The sequence below is a fragment of the Lepus europaeus genome, chromosome 22, assembly GCF_033115175.1.
Source record: "Lepus europaeus isolate LE1 chromosome 22, mLepTim1.pri, whole genome shotgun sequence".
Lineage (NCBI taxonomy): Eukaryota > Metazoa > Chordata > Mammalia > Lagomorpha > Leporidae > Lepus > Lepus europaeus.
The window spans coordinates 38,849,440-38,867,499 of NC_084848.1; the positions used below are offsets into that span (position 1 = coordinate 38,849,440).

Here is an 18,060-nt window from a genome sequence, read left to right on the forward strand (position 1 = left end):
CACATCACTATCACTCAACATCCATAACTTACGTGACGGTTTACTCTTTATTGTGCATTCTGTGGGTCTGGACAAATGTATAATAGAAGATATTCACCCTCGTGGTGTCATTTATAATAGTTCCACTGGCCTAAAAATCCTCTGTGCTTTGCCTGTCCATCCCTCCATCCTCATCACCCCTTGGCAAACACTCATCATTACTCTTTCCACAGCAGTGTCTTACAAAATATCATACATTTGGAACCCTTTGCAGTCTTTTCAGATTGACTTCTTAGTAACATGCATTTAAGGTTTCTCCATGTCTTTTTGTGTTGTATATTACTTGTCTGGATGAGCCAGTTTATTTATCCATTCACCTACTGAAGGAGATCTTGGAAACTATGAATAAAGCCATTATCAACCTGTATGTGCAGGTTTTTGTATAGACATACGTTTTCAACTTCTCTGAGTAAACACTGATGTACAATTGCAGTAAAGTCTTGGTTTTATAAGAAAGAAACTGCTAAGTGCCTTCTGAAGTGGCTGTATTAATTTGCACTTCTACCAGCAGTGAGTAAGAGATTCCTGGTGTTCCACATCTTTGTCAGCATTTGCCATTCTAATAGGTAGATGGTAGTATCCCATTGTTGTTTTAATATGCAATTCCCATGACATATAATGTTAGGCATATTTTATGTGCATACTTTTCATCTGTGTATCTTCTTGAGTGAGATACCTGTTCAGATATTTTGTTTATTTTCTTATTGCTGTATTTTAAGAGTTCTTTGTATACTTTGGAAAACAATCCATTAAAAGTATGTTTTTTAAAAGCATCTTTTTCCAGTCTGTGTCTTGCTTTAATTCTCTTGGCAGTGTCTTTCACAAAACAAAATTTTTAATTTGATGAAGCCCAACTTGTCATTTACTGTCTTCATAGATTGTCCCTTTGGAGAAATACTTATTCCTAAGATTCTCACTTTGGGGAATGCTCATAGAACTCATAGAAACGCATTGCTGGTATATTTTATCTATCTCTACTCCTCAATGGAAAATGCAGCCTGTGGCCATAGCGTCAAGCAGTGTGTGAAGAGTTGGACAATCACCTTTCAGGTGAAGGTTCCCACAGAGCTGGCCTGACCACCACAGTCAGGCATGAAGGGGTCCTTGGGTGGAGATGAGGCGAAGGGTTGATCTGAAGAGCATCACGATCTTCCAGTGCAGCAGCAGTCGTACCTCACACTGGGAGCTGTGATCCACTGCACCTGTGTGAGCAAGCGCTGATGCCTACTGGTGCTTCTCTCCTGATTGTAAAGATCCTTGATGAGAGTTTGGAGGTCACATGGGACTCTAAAAACGATGTTACACTGCCTTTCGGGAGTTCTATTCCCAGAATAGCAGAGTTCTTTGAAATCCTCATTTAAATGAGCTGCCTGATTGTGGAAGGTGAGAATGCTCACACCTGCTTTGCCAATTGATAAAATACACTCTAAATCCCTAACAGGTGGTTTGCTTGAAGTCAAGTAGTGAGTCAGGGAAGCTAGCGATGGACTCCAGCTGTTCTGTCACTCGCTCTCTGACCTCCCTTTGCATGTTAGAACAGTTGGGAAAGAAAAGTTTAGGTAGTTGGAGGGGGTTGTTGCTTTTACGTCAAGGCCATTGCCTTTCTGTGTGTACGTGTGTGGACACATCAACGTGCTGTGTGTTGTTTCTGTGTTTGCCTGTGTTTCCTGAAATATTTTTGCCGAGTTGTATTTTCTTCCCACTTCCCAGATGGTAGTTCTCATTTCTTCCTTTTGGAAATTGCTCACAAATCAGAAGACGTCACTTGCCAGTTGACAGATTTTAACAGCAGTTGGTAGGTGACTGTTCTCCAGGAGGGCAGATGAGCCATGGGGTGTTTGGCTTGGTAAAGGGGATGAGGGTAGTGGGAAAGCTTGACCGTTACTGAAAAGATTCAGTACAGGGCCAAGTTGAAGTGTATCTTTCTGCTCAGATGGAAGCATCTTTGCCAATATTTCTCTGACTCCTTTTTGGAGATCAGATCCTTTATAGTAGAGAAGTAAGTAACTTTACAGCCAGGGGTGGGGCAGGTTTTGGAAGTGTTATAAATAGAACGTGCTGATGGGATATTGAAAACTCAACCACTGTAAAAAGTGGCAAATCCCCCGTGTAGAAGTCACTTTGAAATATCTGAATGAGGAGTTACACTGAGACAGATGTGACACCAATTGATCTTAATTTGTTGGAAAATAAATGATACACGGAGGTCACCTCTGCAGCAGCCCAGATGCCGTCTACTTCTGTGCTATCAACCTGGTTTATTACTCTTACTTTCTCTTTCTCACAATTACAGTTGACCCACTTGTTTCATCTTGCCAGGAGCAGGCAGTGGCTTTGATCGGTCTGCAGCACAGCATGGATATTTTTATTTGATTATTTGTTAATCACATTCAAAGGGGGAGGTTTAACCTTTCTCTCAATTAGTGAAGAGAGTATTATTGAAGCAAGTTGAGCATTGATGAAACAAAATAGAACGTCAGACAGTGGCCTTTTGTAGTTATAAAGTAAAGAGTTCCCAGGAAAGAACATCAAGGGCACAACTTTCTGTTGTATTTGGTTGTTAGCAGACACTGGAGGTGCCATATCACCTGATTTCAAGTTGAGTGACATGTATGCCTGCACCGAGCTATCTGGGATTGAAGCCTAACTGATGGTGGGCACGTTAGCTCATCTGTGACTAGTTTTGTCATCTATTAGGTGAAGGAAATAAACAGCATCTGCCTCATGTTGCATGGAGGGTTACCTGATGTATCTATAAAGCACATAGCTATATGGTACAGATTTTCTCCGAACTATGAAAATGGACTTTAATATTTGCCAGTTTCCTTGAAAGCCCATCTGAAAATGAGTGCATTACAAAAACACCAGATCACAATGAACAAATAAAATTCCAGTCCTCCCCCCTCCTTTACTCAACACAATCGTACCTTCAAAAGTGCTCTGGCTTGGTTGAGTTCAGAGAAAGAGACTTGCCCATCTGGATTTCGAGAGAGCTAAGCTGCATTCATTTGCAGGCCTGTTCACATTTAGCACAACCACTATAGTTAGAAAAACACTGTAGAGTTTGTTCAGAAATGGAGATGGTAAAAAATAGTTCAACCTCATTTGAAAGGCAAATAATTACTAATCTACATGAACAGGTAGTTGAACTTTTGGGGCATCTTTCACTTCTACTAATCATGAAAACAGGGATGGCAAATGTGAGCCCAGAAGTGAAAAGAAGACAGTGTTCGAGAGGCTCAAAGAAGATTAGAAGTCAGAACAGTTTCTTAGTGTTACCAGCGAGGAAACAGAACTGGGGGTGTAGTGAACATGGTTTCCATCACATGAACAGTGGTGATGGAGGTGATAAAATGACTGACACAGTGACTCCATGCAAACTCCCCTCCCTGGGTAAATCAGACAATCACCTCTACCTGATTAATCCCTGCTGTGAAGGAGATAGGCCTTGTACTGAAAGTCATAGTGGGTGGATTTTAGTCAGAGCTTGATCCTCACAGGAAGGCTTTAGATTTATCTGGTTCTGAATGACTGCTGGGGAACAGGTGTTCAGCCTGGTAGCTAAGAGGCCCTCATCTCAGGTCCTGCCTGGGCGCCCTACCTGCGCCCTACCTGACTCCAGCCTCCTGCTGATGTTGGTCAGCATTGCTAGTAACATTTTAAATGTCCTTAGAAATGTTAGAGATGTTAAGGTAATTCTCTCATTTTCTTCCCCGTGGAAAAGGCATTTAGTCTTGCTGCATTTTAATTTCATTTTATGTTAGGTGAGAATTAAGATATCATACTACACTAAAGGTCTGTTAGCCTGTGGCAAAAAGAATCAGAGATCATTTACTTAAAGATTCCTGGCAGTCGTGACAACTTTGAATCTATATTTTGTAATATTCATTAACTTAGGATGGTTTTGTTTAACCAGCACAGAGAAAATTCTTATTTGTGTTTATAAAGGTATTATTTTTTGAGATTATAAAAATGAATACATATAAGGTAATGATAGTAAAAAATGGCAATGATTTTTTTGGCTCTAAATGTGTAACTAGTTATTAAGAAGAACTCTTATCCAGAACTTTTAGAAGTATGATTAAGCATAATATTGAGAGGCTGGCGCTGTGGTGCAGTAGGTTAATCCTCCGCCTATGGTGCCAGCATCCCATATGGGCACCGGTTCTAGTCCTGGCTGCTCCTCTTCCAATCTAGCTCTCTGATGTGGCCTGGGAAAGCAATAGAAGATGGCCCAAGTGCTTGGGCCCCTACACCCACATGGGAGAGCAGGAAGAGGCTCCTGGTTCCTGGCTTCGGATCGGCGTAGCTCCAACCATTCTGGCCATTTGGGGAGTGAACCAATGGAAGGAAGACTTTGTCTCTCCCTCTCACTGTCTGTAACTCTACTTCTCAAATAAATAAAAAAAATTAAAGAGCGTAATATTGATGATTGTAGAGCTTCTAAACTTATTTTTAAAAAAGCCATTAATGTAAACTCAATTTTAAAGATTTACTTAATCAAAGGTAGAACTTACTGGTATCTTTTCAGGAATGGAATGTTATTGTAAACACAATCTCTCTATACATATATATATATATATATGAGTTTATAGTTTTAGGTTTAACAATGTTTAACATCGTCATTCACTTCATATGTATACATTCTATACACACATGTATTATTTTTCTTGAAAACACAGGCATTAATATCACAAAGGAGGGATTCATGACAGTGATCACAGCAGGGGGAAAGGGCCGATTGTCACGTGCGTGGTATGAGTCAGCGTAGTGATAGTTACAACTACAGACCAAAAAACATGACATCTGCACAGTCTTCGTGCTCCGAGTTCCACAATTGAGAGACAGCCCATTATATTTCTCTGTCTGGCTCTGGCTTGTTTCACGTAGCATAATGATCTCTAGGACCCTCCATTTTGTTGCAGATGTCAGGATTTCCTTTGTTTATGGCTGAGTTATAGTGCATCTTGTATGTATACCACACTTTCCTTATCCAGTCATTAGCCAGTGGGCATCTAGGTTGAAACAGAATCCTTTTATCTTTGTTGTTGCAACACATTTACCTACTGACTATGTCATTGCAATGGATGAAAGAAATTTTTATCTCTGATTATTTGGGGTATTAATCCACCTGAATTGATTTATGTTAAAATAAACAAAAGTAAATTTAGTATTTTTAGAAATACACCATCTGATACTGTGTCATAAGTTACAGTATCAGCCATCTTTGAAAGATATGTCATGAAATTAAAAGCGTCTCTGGTGTTAAATTAGCATAAAAAGCTTAAGGAAAATATATTTCCCTAAAATATGTTAGAAAATGTAGTATTTCAGAAAAAAAAACATATAGAAGATAAAATATTTAATTTGACCTTAAAATATTATGGTGAAAATATATCTTGAAAGCCAGAGGACAGTTGAAAAGTAGCTGTTAGAGATATTTTACAAATCACAGATGAAAGGCCGGCACCGCGGCTCACTAGGCTAATCCTCTGCCTTGCGGCACCGGCATACCGGGTTCTAGTCCCGGTCAGGGCGCCGGTTCTGTCCCAGCTGCCCCTCTTCCAGGCCAGCTCTCTGCTGTGGCCAGGGAGTGCAGTGGAGGATGGCTCAAGTGCTTGGGCCCTGCACCCCATGGGAGACCAGCAGAAGCACCTGGCTCCTGCCATTGGATCAGCGCAGTGCGCCGGCCACAGCAGCCATCGGAGGGTGAACCAACGGCAAAGGAAGACCTTTCTCTCTGTCTCTCTCTCTCACTGTCCACTCTGCCTGTCAAAAAAAAAAAATCACAGATGAAAATGTACCTTCAGATTATGTCACAAATGCAATAAACTGATTTCTTTCCTCCTGCAGGTCAAAGTGGAAATAATGTGTCTGACAGTTTAACAAAATAAATGCACCAAGTATAAATCTTCGTTATAACATCAGGGGTATCCCCCCTCCCTTGCCCCAACACATAAAAGCAAAGAAACTGGCATAGCGTACCTGAATTTATTTCCAAAGCAAGGACATGTGTTCTGGAAGAAATTCAGCAGTCATAAATCAGCTGAGCCACTTGACAAGATAAGGTTCATGAGCCAGTGTGGGGAGTGAGATACCAGGAGAGCGTGAGTAAGGTGGAGAGGGAGTCGGTACCATGCAGGGGAGAAAGGAGGATGTGAGAGCTGCTATGGACCTGGGGAATCTGCATCTGATAGTCAATGAGACAACACAGCCTCTTCAGACCAAACACAACAGTAAACGCACGGTGGATCATAGACATAACTAGGAAACTGTAAGAAAAATGCCTAGGAGTGGACCTCTGTAGCCCTGGTGAGGCACAGCCTTTTGAAATAATAGCTAAAGGTATGAGTGACAAAACTAAAACAACAGATATGCTGGAATTCATCAAAACTCAAAACTTTTATGCTGCAAATGGTACCACCAACAAAGTGAAAATAATGAGAGAAAGTACTTTAAAATTGTGTATCTAATATGTAATCTGTACACAAAACAAAAACTCTAACAGCTTAATAAAATGACAGTAACCCAATTAAAAATGGTCAGAAGTGGGTGGGCATTTGGCACAATGGTTAAGATGCCTGCATCCCATTTTGGAGTGTCTGGGTTTGAGAACTAGCTCCACTTTCCATTCTAGCTTCTTGCTGATGTGTACTCAGGGAGGTAGCAGGTGATAGGCAAAGAAACTGGGTCTCTGCAACTCATATGGGAGACTTGGATTAAGTTCCAGCCTCCTGGCTTTGGCCTGGCCCAGCTCTGGCTGTTGCAGGCATTTGGGGAGTGAACCAGCAGATGGGAGATTCATTCTCTCTCTCTCTCCCTCCCTCCCTCCCTCTGTTTCTCTGTCTCTCTCTCCCTCCCTCCCTCTCTTTTTCTCTCTCTCTCTCTCTCACTCATACACACAGACACACACCACACACACCCCTTCTCTCCCTCTCCCCCTCCCTGTGTGTGTCTTTCAAAGAAGAAAAACAAGTAAGAACATTTAAACAATGAAAATGAGCCAAGGATCTGAATAGGTATTTGTCCAGAGAAAATACTTGAAAGGATGCTTAGTTACGTGAGTCATCAGGGAGAGGCAAACTGAAAATACAGTGAGATACCACCTCACACTTGCTAGCACGACTGTTTTCAAAGACAAATAAAAGCAAGTGTTGATGGGGCTCTGGAGAAACCACAGCATTTGTGTACTGCTGTTGAGGATGCAAAATGGTGCTGCCTCTTTGGAAAAGAATCTAGCAGTTTATCAGAAGATTAAATGTAGAGTTATCCTCATACAGCCCAGCAATGCCACTCCTAGGCATATATCCATGAGAAATGCAAACTTATGTCCACAAAAATTTGTACAAGTTTGTAGCAGGATCATTCGTAATAGCCAAGAAGTTCACAAGCGTGATGTGGTGTATCCATGAAACTGACACATACCCAGCATCGGCGCACCTTGTAAACATGCTAAATGAAAGAAGTCACTGGCAACGACCACATTTCGTGTGATTCCTTTTGTGTGAAATGTCCTTGCAGACAGAAAGTAGATCAATGGCTGGCTAGGCCCCAGGGAAATGAGGGAATCCCAGGAGTGGGGATGATGGGTAAGAGATAGGGGATTTCTTCTGGAGCGATGAAAATGTTCTAACATTAGCCATGTTCATGCAAGCATGGTTCTATTCACTACTGAGTTGAACACTTAAAACTTGTGAATTCTATGTCATGTGATTCTATCTCAATGAAGCCGTTTTAATAAAAAACCAAAACCCCCCTCCCAAACAAACAAAAAAAAAAGCTGTCTCACATGGCTATCCTCTGGAAAGCGTCACAAGTGTTACTATCCCGAGGGTGGATTTGACCCTCATGTCTGTAGCCTACAGGGTTCTCAGTTCTACTTGTGACTTTGATGGGTAGGGCAGATGCAATGTCTTTTGGTGTGATTGCAACTGTTTGTGTGTGTGTTTTTCCTGGTGCCTCGGGATGGTCAATTCTGAGTATAGGGGCCAACTGTTCTGGGCACAGCTTACTTCTGGAGCACTGTTAGGGCCAGGTTCTTCTATGAGGGTTGTTGGACATGTTGCCAGAGACTGCAACCCACCTTTCCTCCAATTTGCATCATGATCAATTTTAGCATATGTTCTAGAATTCACCATGAAGTAGTTCTAAGAGCACATAGCTCAATTGTTCAGAATCTTATATTTTGAAATTATGAATTGCCTCTCTTTGTGCTGTGTACTGCTTTGATTTTTACCTTATCTTAATTATTTGGTCAGGCTACCCTGTTCATTGCTTTATCCTATGATTAAAGCTCTTAATTGTGTTGGATTCATTGAATTAAGAGAAAAAAGAATATAAGGATAAAGAAAGGAAGAATAGAGTACAGGGAGAAAATAATCAGGGAATACGTATATAATTCCATTAAGGAGGCAGATAGAAGCCAACACAGGCACAGTGTTTTACTGTCCTATGCACAGCTGTTTACTAACAGATTGTGTTCTGTGCACTGCTTTGTAGATAATTTGAATTTGAAAGGCATTGTTCTATAAAAGAGCCAAAATCTGGAGCTCAGAAGCTCATTTAATCCCTGGGTATCTGAAGTACAAGAGGAAGAGTCCCATAAAAGTTAAAGAAGTATATAGAATTGATTGGTCGAACTTACCCGTGATGAGCACCCACTCTGTGCTTGGTTATGGTGACGGGGCTTTTCCATATCCAGGGCTTTCAGGGTTCCGACTTCTCCCACTCCAGGATGATGGAGCTAATGAATTACTGTCTCCTCAATAAATATTTATTAAGTGGCTGTTGCAGAGGGCCCTCTAGGCTCTGAGAATGGAGAGAGAGGCAGCCTGATTCCAGCTGGCTGGGGCTTTCAGTCTGCTGGAACATAGGAGAGAACTTCAATGGGTTTGTTGAAAATGGAATTTTAAGTTCATTTTAGCACAAAAATTTGAAATCTATGCGTAACTTTTCAAACGTGCACTTTTATGCACCTCTTGAAGACCTGTCCTACATGTAAATGGAGTTCCTCATCCTTTGGCAAATGCTCCCATGGGGTAAGCACAGAATCCAGGGGGAGCAAGAATGTGGACATGGCATCAAGCTCAGGTTTGTATTTCGGGACAGGTGAGGAATAGACCCTGAAGAAGGTGCATCTTGAAGCTCTTAGAAGAATGCAGTTCCCGATTGCCCCTCTTCCAGGCCAGCTCTCTGCTGTGGCCCGGGAAGGCAGTGGAGGATGGCCCAAGTGCTTGGGCCCTACACCCCATGGGAGACCAGGAGAAGCACCTGGCTCCTGCCATCAGATCAGCGCGGTGCGCCGGCCATGGCAGCCATTGGAGGGTGAACCAACGGCAAAGGAAGACATTTCTCTCTGTCTGTCTCTCTCACTGTCCACTCTGCCTGTCAAAAAAAAAAAAAAAAAAAAAAAAAAGAAGAAGAAGAAGAATGCAGTTAAAGTTGGGGTTGGGTGTGTGGGAGGCCATTCTGGGTATGTAAACCTGAGGATCTGAAGAAAGGAAAAAGGTGAGAACATACAGGGTGGGTGTAGCTGAAGCAGGAATATACAGGCTGTGGGTGAGAGCAGGGGTTGAATCCATCCGTCCAGAGCTCAGACAAAGGTGCTGGAGAATCTGCTCTGCTTGTCACCACTCCAGAAGCGGTGTTTGAGGCCGTGGGTTATTCTTGATGTGCAGAGAATGCAAGTGTGGTGAGCACGGTGCTTCCAGGAGAAGCCAGGAGAGCCCTGGTGCCAAGAGATGGCAGAAGAAATGAGTTGGCTGTGGAAGCTGAGGTGAGGAGCAGAGAGAAGGGGAAAGACAAGAGGCTGTGTTGCCGTGGGAGACAGGAAGGGAAGGAGTCACTGGCACCCTGCTCAGCTGAGACGATAGCAAGTTTTGACCAAAAGGCATCCGTAGGGTACAGCAACAATGCACACACATTTCTCACCAGACTCTTGCCTCTGCTCTACTAAGGCAGATTTCGATGCTCTGAGAACACTGGTCCCCACGTGGAGAAAGTTTGAGGAGCATGAGCTGTTTGTTCCTTTAGCTTAATTGTGGCAGGATCCCTGTTCATAACCTCCTTTTCATTTTCTAGTGTTTTCCTTGTGTATGTATAAATTCCCGCCTACTATTTATTCCCAGTCTCTAGATCTATATGTTATCCTGCAGACTTATTTTTTCATATCTTAACACAAATTTTAGCTTATTGAAGATTTCTGCATCTTAAATTATATTATTTTATTCATAAATCTTTCATGGAATAGATTGATGTTACTAAACACCAACATGTGGTTTGGGATGTCTCTTCTAGAAATCAACCACATATTAGGGCACTTCAAAAATTTCACAGATGGGGCAGGCATTGTGGCGTAGCGAGTAAAGCCACTGCCTATGATGTAGGCATCCCATATGGGTGCCCTTTGAGTTCCGACTGCTCCACTTCCAATCCAGCTCCCTGCTAATGGGCTGGGAAAAGCAACAGAAGATGGCCCAAGTGCTTGGGTCCCTGCCAGGCACGTGGGAGACCAGGGTGAGGTCCTGGCTCCTGGCTTCTGCTGTTGGGCCATCTGGGGAGTGAACCAGTGGATGGAAGATTGCTCTCTCCGTCTCTTCCTGTCTCTCTCTATGATTCTGATTTTTAAATCAATAAATAAATCTTTTAAAAAATCACAGAAAATGTAATCAGAGATTTATTTTGGTGCAAAAACTATAAAAAAACTATGCATAATGTTCTCATAATACATGCTTCCCATGACTTTTTTGAAAACCCCTCGTATTTTATCTTCAACTTATATTTCAATATCACCCTTGAAGGATGCTTACAAATCCTTATTTGGAGTTCAAAAATCCAAAACATCTAAAATGGCAATGTTTCTCATAAGGTTGAGTATGGCTTAGACTGGCATGAGATCATTGAAATCCCTGAATATTCATGTTCTAATTGTTAATGTATCTTATTATAAGATGTTGCCCCAGATTCCACTCGGGTATTAAATAATAAGTGACACAAGTGACATATTTGCCATTTTTAAAAAAAGATTTTATTTTTTATTTGAGAGGTAGAGTTACAGACAGTGAGAAGGAGAGACGGAGAAAGTCTTCCTTCCACTGGTTCACTCCCCAAATGGCCGCAAAAACTGGAGCTGCATCAGTCTGAAGCCAGGAGCCAGGTGCCTCTTCCTGGTTTCCCATGTTGGTTCAGGGGCCCAAGGCCACAACAGAGAGCTGGATCGCAAGTGCAACAGCCGGGACTAGAACTGGTGTCTATGTGGGATGCTGGTGCCGTAGGCAGAGAATTAACCTAATGTGCCACTGTGCCAGCCCCCATATTTGCCATTTTAAAGTCCAAAAGAACCTGGGTCCCGAATCCTGGCCAGTTCCAGGGGCTCCAACAGTGGAGCAGGTGCTATCCAAAAGCCACTGACCCGTCTGGGCTATTTCTGATTTCTTTTTTTTATGTTTTTATTTTTGACAGGCAGAGTGGACAGTGAGAGAGAGAGACAGAGAGAAAGGTCTTCCTTTGCCGTTGGTTCACCCTCCAATGGCCGCTGCGGCTGGCGCATTGTGCCGATCCGAAGCCAGGAGCCAGGTGCTTCTCCTGGTCTCCCATGGGGTGCAGGGCCCAAGCACCTGGGCCATCCTCCACTGCACTCCTGGGCCAGAGCAGAGAGCTGGCCTGGAAGAGGGGCAACCGGGACAGAATCCGGCGCTGATCTGAAGCCAGGAGCCAGGTGCTTCTCCTGGTCTCCCATGGGGTGCAGGGCCCAAGCACCTGGGCCATCCTCCACTGCACTCCCTGGCCATAGCAGAGAGCTGGCCTGGAAGAGGGGCAACCGGGATAGAATCCGGCGCCCCAACTGGGACTAGAACCCGGTGTACCAGCGCCGCAAGGTGGAGGATTAGCCTGTTGAGCCACGGCGCCGGCTATTTCTGATTTCTTAAGTGAGTCTGACTTTCCCACGTTTCAGTGTCATGGGAGAGAGAGCTGGTAACGCTAGAGGTGCTTGTTTGTTGTCTACAGCCAACTGAGGTGGGGTCTGCTTCTGCTCCCCACAAATGGCCTGCACATCATGGGGTCCTTACTGTTTGTTAAGCAGGCATCCTGGTAAATGAGTGAATTTCCCTCCATTCTCTTTCTTTTCCTATCTGATTTCCAAGCTAGGTTGTAGACCCACTCTGCCATCTCCAAACACAGTGTGGGCAAGGCTTTTTACAGGGCCTAACTATGGCCCCACCGTTTCATCCTGCAGGCACCTCTGGTCGGTGGATTTTGCCATTTGGAATGCGGTTTATGGATTCCAAGGCCACCCCTGGTCTCATCAAGAGAGAGGACCACATCCAGGCAGGATCCTCTGCTTTGGGTGCAGGAGAGAAAACCTGTAGTGGCACATACTCTGCGATTTTGTCAGTCCTAGCTGCTGTGATGACTCCTTGGGTTTTGCGCTGATTCCCATTTGTTTGTGGCTACTGTGGTTTTGAGACCCAGTCCATTGTCTGGGTCTCGTAGTCCCCTGACACCTGAGGGGTGGAACCCTGGCATTTATATTTTGTGTTTATCAGGTTAGAATAGTGTGATGCAAGCAGTGTACCAATGGGGGAGTCAGAAGAAGCCCACACGTTAGTTAACTTTTCAGGGCCTCAGAAGCTCCATCTGCTCAGGGTAGATATGCTGGCCACGTCCAAGGATAGCATGCATTTTAAATGAAGTATTACGTATAATGTGGAGAGTATACCCTAGTGCTTAGCAAATGTTAGAGTTCTTTGCCCACACATGATTTAAATGAGGTACTGCATACAATACGGGCAGTACAGCCTACTGCTAAGCAAATATTAGAGTTCTCCTGTGCCTTCCCTTGATTTTTCTTGTTCCTCACAAAAACCTTCTAAGGCAAGGCAGGGAACCTATTCCCATTTATAGACGAAGACGTGGAAGAGAAGTTAAGTAACACCTAGCGAATGACCCAGCTAACAAGTGGCATAACCAGGGCTAGGGCTTCCGTCTTCTGATTCTGAATTCATTGTTCTGAACTTCTGTTCTTCTTCAATGGAGGGAGAATTTTCTGAATGCAAAGGGGAATTTAGACGCAGTTCAGGTCAGCCAGTGCTGCGGCCTGTTGACAGCGCTCCCTCTCAGGATTGTAAAGGCCTGAGGCAGACCGCTTCCAAGAACAAAGAGTAGCGCAGGAACAAGGGGGGGGGGGGGTGTCCTGATCAAAATGAATAAAATGCTGCGGAGTCAGGGGATGGTCACATTATCTGGATAAATGGTATTCTTACAGAACCGTAACATTTTCCAAGCTGAGAGAACCCTAGATGATCTTTCTTGTACTAGGTGCACTGTGTACGTATGTATCCGGTTAAGGAACTTAGCATTGCCTATGGGTGAGGGTACAAGAATATACAATCTGGTTGGGGAAAGGTGATGTTTGGTGAATAGAATGTTAATAAAGATTTAAATTGCTGGTCAAGGTAGCAGCACATACCTATATGATTAATAAATGTAATACATTTTTATTGCATTAAAATGTAAGATAGCATTTATTGTAGGAATGCAGAGGAGAGAGGAATGTCATGTTCCTCGGCCAAGATTTCATCATTACATGTTAACAGGCAGGTCCAGAGTGGAGATTTTTTAAAAAAGATATTAGGCTTTTTGGCCGGAGCCGCCATCTTCCAGTAATTCGCCAAGATGACGAACACAAAGGGAAAGAGGCGAGGTACCCGGTACATGTTCTCCAGGCCTTTCAGAAAACATGGAGTTGTTCCTTTGGCCACATACATGCGCATTTACAAGAAAGGTGACATTGTGGACATCAAGGGAATGGGTACTGTTCAAAAAGGAATGCCCCATAAATGTTACCATGGAAAAACTGGAAGAGTCTACAACGTTACCCAGCATGCTGTTGGCCTTGTTGTAAACAAACAAGTGAAGGGCAAGATTCTTGCCAAGAGAATAAATGTGCGTATTGAACACATTAAGCACTCTAAGAGCCGAGATAGCTTCTTGAAACGTGTGAAGGAAAATGATCAGAAAAAGAAGGAAGCCAAAGAGAAGGGTACCTGGGTTCAACTAAAGCGTCAGCCTGCTCCACCCAGAGAAGCCCACTTTGTCAGAACCAATGGAAAGGAGCCTGAGCTGCTGGAACCCATTCCTTATGAATTCATGGCATAATAAATGTAAAATAAATAAATAAATAAGAGCTAATTGAGTAGAAAAAAAAAGATATTAGTTATTTATTTGAGAGGCAGAGAGAGAGGTCTTCCATCTGCTGGTTCACTCCCCAAATGGCTGCAATGACTGGAGCTGGGCTGATCCGAAGCCAGGACCAAGAGCTTTTTCTCAGTCTCCCATATGTGGGTGCAGGGGACCCAGCACTTGGGCCACTCTCCACTGCTTTACTAGGCCATAAACAGGGAGCTGGATTGGAAGAGCAGCCGGGACTCAAGCCAGCACCTATATGGGATGCTGGTGCTGCAGGCCAAGGCTCAGCCCACTACACCGCAGTGCTGGGCCCTCATTGTGAGATTTCACAATGAAAAATCCACTGTCATCCTGATCAATGTTCCTGTGCACACAACGTATATTTTTTTCTTTTTTGACTACTTAAAAGTAGACTATTGTTAGAGCAATTTTAGGTTTACAAAAATGGTGGAGTCGGTGCTGATGCTGTGGTGTAGTGGGTAAAGCCACCACCGCCTGCAATGCCAGCATCCCATATGTGTGCTGGTTCAAGTCCTGGCTGTTCTATTTCCGATCCAGCTCTCTGCTATGGCCTGGGAAAGCAATAGAAGATGGCCCAAGTGCTTGGGCCCCTGCACCTGTGTGGGAGACCCAGAAGAAGCTCCTGGCTCCTGGCTTTAGATCAGCTCAGCTCTGGCCGTTGCAGCCAACTGGGGAGTGAACCAGCGGATGGAAGACCTCTCTCTCTCTCTCTCTCTCTCTCTCTACGTCTCTCTGTAACTCTGACTTTCAAATAAATAAAATAAATCTTTAAAAAAAATGGTGGAGTTTCCATTAGTGTTTATTCTTGGTTTTGTTCCGGTCCTGGCTGCTTTTAAATGATTTTAAGGAATTTGAGCATAACACACTTTAGTACAGTTTTCACCATTTTCTTAGGCTGTGTGGAACTTTCTTGAATTGATGGAATTATAATTTTCATAAAGTGCAGAAAACTTGTAAACCACTATTTTTTCAAGTATCTCCTCTTGGTGTCCATTATGCATGTGTGACGTGGTGTGACTTTGTCCCGCTGTTCGTTGGGACCTTGCATGTGTGTGTGTTTTTGTTCTAACAGTAATTATTTTTCTCTGAGTTTCATTCTGGAAGGATTTTGTTGCTATGTTCCGAGCTCATTAGTCTTCTGTCTTCAGTATTGCTCAAATCTGCCCTTAGTCCTTGCCAGTGTATTTTCCTCTGCCTAGTGTTGTTTTCACCTCTCCTTGATCCGTCTTGATACTTTGGGCGAACACCAGCTCTGTCCTCTGAGCTGTGGCCTTGAGGGTGGCTGTAGGCATTCAGCTTGGGAAATCATAGCAGTTCCCTTACTGCTATTTCTTCCTTGAGTAATCTTCCCCTTTTTGCTGATGTAAACTTTAATATCTTGAAGACCCTTGTTCATGCCCAAGTTTTGGGGGGCTTTGTTATTCCATCTTGATGAGAGACAGGAATGCTCTTGATGAACTGTTGATGTTTTTCAAGGCTGGCTGGTTTCTCTTGGAAAGTCCTATTTTTGAAATTTCATTTCTTGCTTTACAATCCATGCACTTCCTTTGTCTTTCTGGTGGTACTGCACTTTCAGGACCTCTAGTCCAACACCAAAAGGGAGTGATGGGACCAAGGACTCTTGTTGTGAGCTGTCGCTAAGTCATTCTAAAGCTTCGCCACTGAGTGTGATGCTTAGGATATGTTCTCTCTTCAGATTTTGAAGTTTCCTCCTACTCTTAGTTTGCTGGTAATGGGTATTGAAATTTTCAAATATTATTTTCCATATAGACTGAAATGATTATTTTTTCTTTAACCTATTGAGATTAATTACATTTAAAACTTTCTTACTATTGAAGCCTCTTTGTATATCTGTTGTAAGCTTCTATTTTTGCTGTACTTATTTTAATACATTAGGAATTTTATTTGCCACTGTTTAGGATACTTGCCACTAGGATTTTGTGTGAGACTGATCTATCTTGTGTTACCTTCCTTGAGTTAATACCATCTTCTTAAAAATGCCAGGAGAAGTTTTTCCTTCTACAAGTTTAGTTATCTACTAAAATTTGGAAAATGTCATATGAAACTGGATATGATGAGGCTTTATTGGAATTATTTTTTTCTAAATTTTATTTCTTTAGTTGTCATTGACCTATGTGGTTTTTTTTTTTAAAGATTTATTTATTTATTTGAAAGGCAGAGATACAGAGAGGCAGAGGCAGAGAGAGAGAGAGCTCTTCCATTCACTGGTTCACTCCCCACATAGCTGCAGTGGTCAGAGCTGGGCTCATCCAAAGCCAGGAGCCTGGAGCTTCCGGATCTCCCACATGGGTGCAAGGGCCCAAGGACTTGAGTCATCTTCTACTGCTTTCCCAGGCATATTAGCAGGGAGCTGGATTGGAAGTTGAGCAGCTGGAACTTGAACCAGCACCCATATGGGATGCTGGCACTGCAGGCAGCACCTTTACCTTTACCTGCTGTGCCACAGTGCCGGCCCTCGTCTGCATGTTTTTGGTTTAAAATTATTTACATTTACCTTTTCTTTTATGATATTTAAATGTCTACTGTCTCTGTAGCTTCTTTGTCTTAATTTTGTTGGTTTCTCTTTAAAAGATAGTTTTTATCTTTAGTTTTTTATGTAGTATCATCTTAATATTTTTATTAGTATCTGCTTTAAGCCTTTTTTTTTAAAAAAAAGGCTTATTTTATTATTGTATTATTTTTATTTATTTGAAAGGCAGAGTGATGGAGAAGAAGAGACAGACAGAAGGAGATCTATCCACTGGTCCATTCCCTAAATGGCCAAAAAGGCTGGAGCTGGGCTCGGCCAAAGCCAGGAGCCAGGAACTCTACCTGGGTCTCCTACATGGATGACAGGGACCCAAGTACTGGGGTCGTCTGCTGCCTTCCCAAGCATATTAGTAGGAAGCTGGATCAGAAGCAGAGCAGCCAGGACTTGAACTGGCACTCTGATAGGGGATTCTGGTGTCACAGGCGGTGGTTTAACCCACTCCTCCACAACGCCAATCTCCATCCTTTATAAGCCTTCCTGGTATTTTGGTTCGGTTTAAACTGTTGTTTGATACATCTTGAGCTGTCCATTTCTCAATATTTTTCTTGTTTTCTAATACTAAATTAATTAATCCATGAATTTCTTTTTTTTAGCAGGTTAACTTGTACAGATTTTCTTTTCTTTTTTTTTCAACTTTTATTTAATAAATATAAATTTCCAAAGTACAACTTTTGGATTATAGAAGCTTTTCCCCCCATAACCTCCCTCCCACCCACAACCATCCCATCTCCCACTCCCTCTCCCATCCCATTCTTCATAAAAAATTCATTTTCAATTTTCTTTATATACAGAAGATCAACTTAGTATATACTAAGTAAAGATTTCAACAGACTGCACCCACACAGACACATAAAGTATAGAGTACTGTTGGAGTAGTAGTTTTACCATTAATTCTCATAGTACAACACATTAAGGACAGAGATCCTACATGGGGAGTAGGTGTACAGTTAACTTCCATTGTTGATTTAACAATTGACCATCTTATTTATGACATCAGTAATCACATGAGGCTCTTGTCATGAGCTGCCAAGGCTATGGAAGCCTCTTGAGTTCACCAACTCTGCTCTTATTTAGAAAGGCCATAGTCAAAGTAGAAGTTCTCTCCTCTGTTCAGAGAAAGGTACCTCCTTCTTTGATGGCCTGTTCTTTCCTCTGGGATCTCACTCGCAGAGATCTTTCATTTAGGTCACTTTTCTTGCCAGTGTCTTGGCTTACCATGCCTGAAATACTCTCATGGGCTTTTTAGCTGGATCCAAATGCCT

General features: G+C 42.8%; 2 protein-coding genes across 2 annotated transcripts in view; both read left to right on the forward strand.

The window, feature by feature from the left end:
* Positions 1-18,060, forward strand: part of SYT16 (synaptotagmin 16) — a 131,595-nt gene that overhangs the window by 45,265 nt on the left and 68,270 nt on the right. The gene's annotated exons all lie outside the window — the stretch shown is intronic.
* Positions 13,685-14,238, forward strand: LOC133751354 (large ribosomal subunit protein eL21-like). Its single transcript, XM_062181355.1, has one exon. It carries the CDS (start codon positions 13,714-13,716, stop codon positions 14,194-14,196), a length of 483 nt encoding a protein of 160 aa, XP_062037339.1. The 5' UTR covers positions 13,685-13,713; the 3' UTR covers positions 14,197-14,238.

Bases quoted from the DNA above. Each gene is read 5' to 3' on its own strand.
- LOC133751354 (XM_062181355.1), top strand. From the start codon at position 13,714: ATGACGAACACAAAGGGAAAGAGGCGAGGTACCCGGTACATGTTCTCC.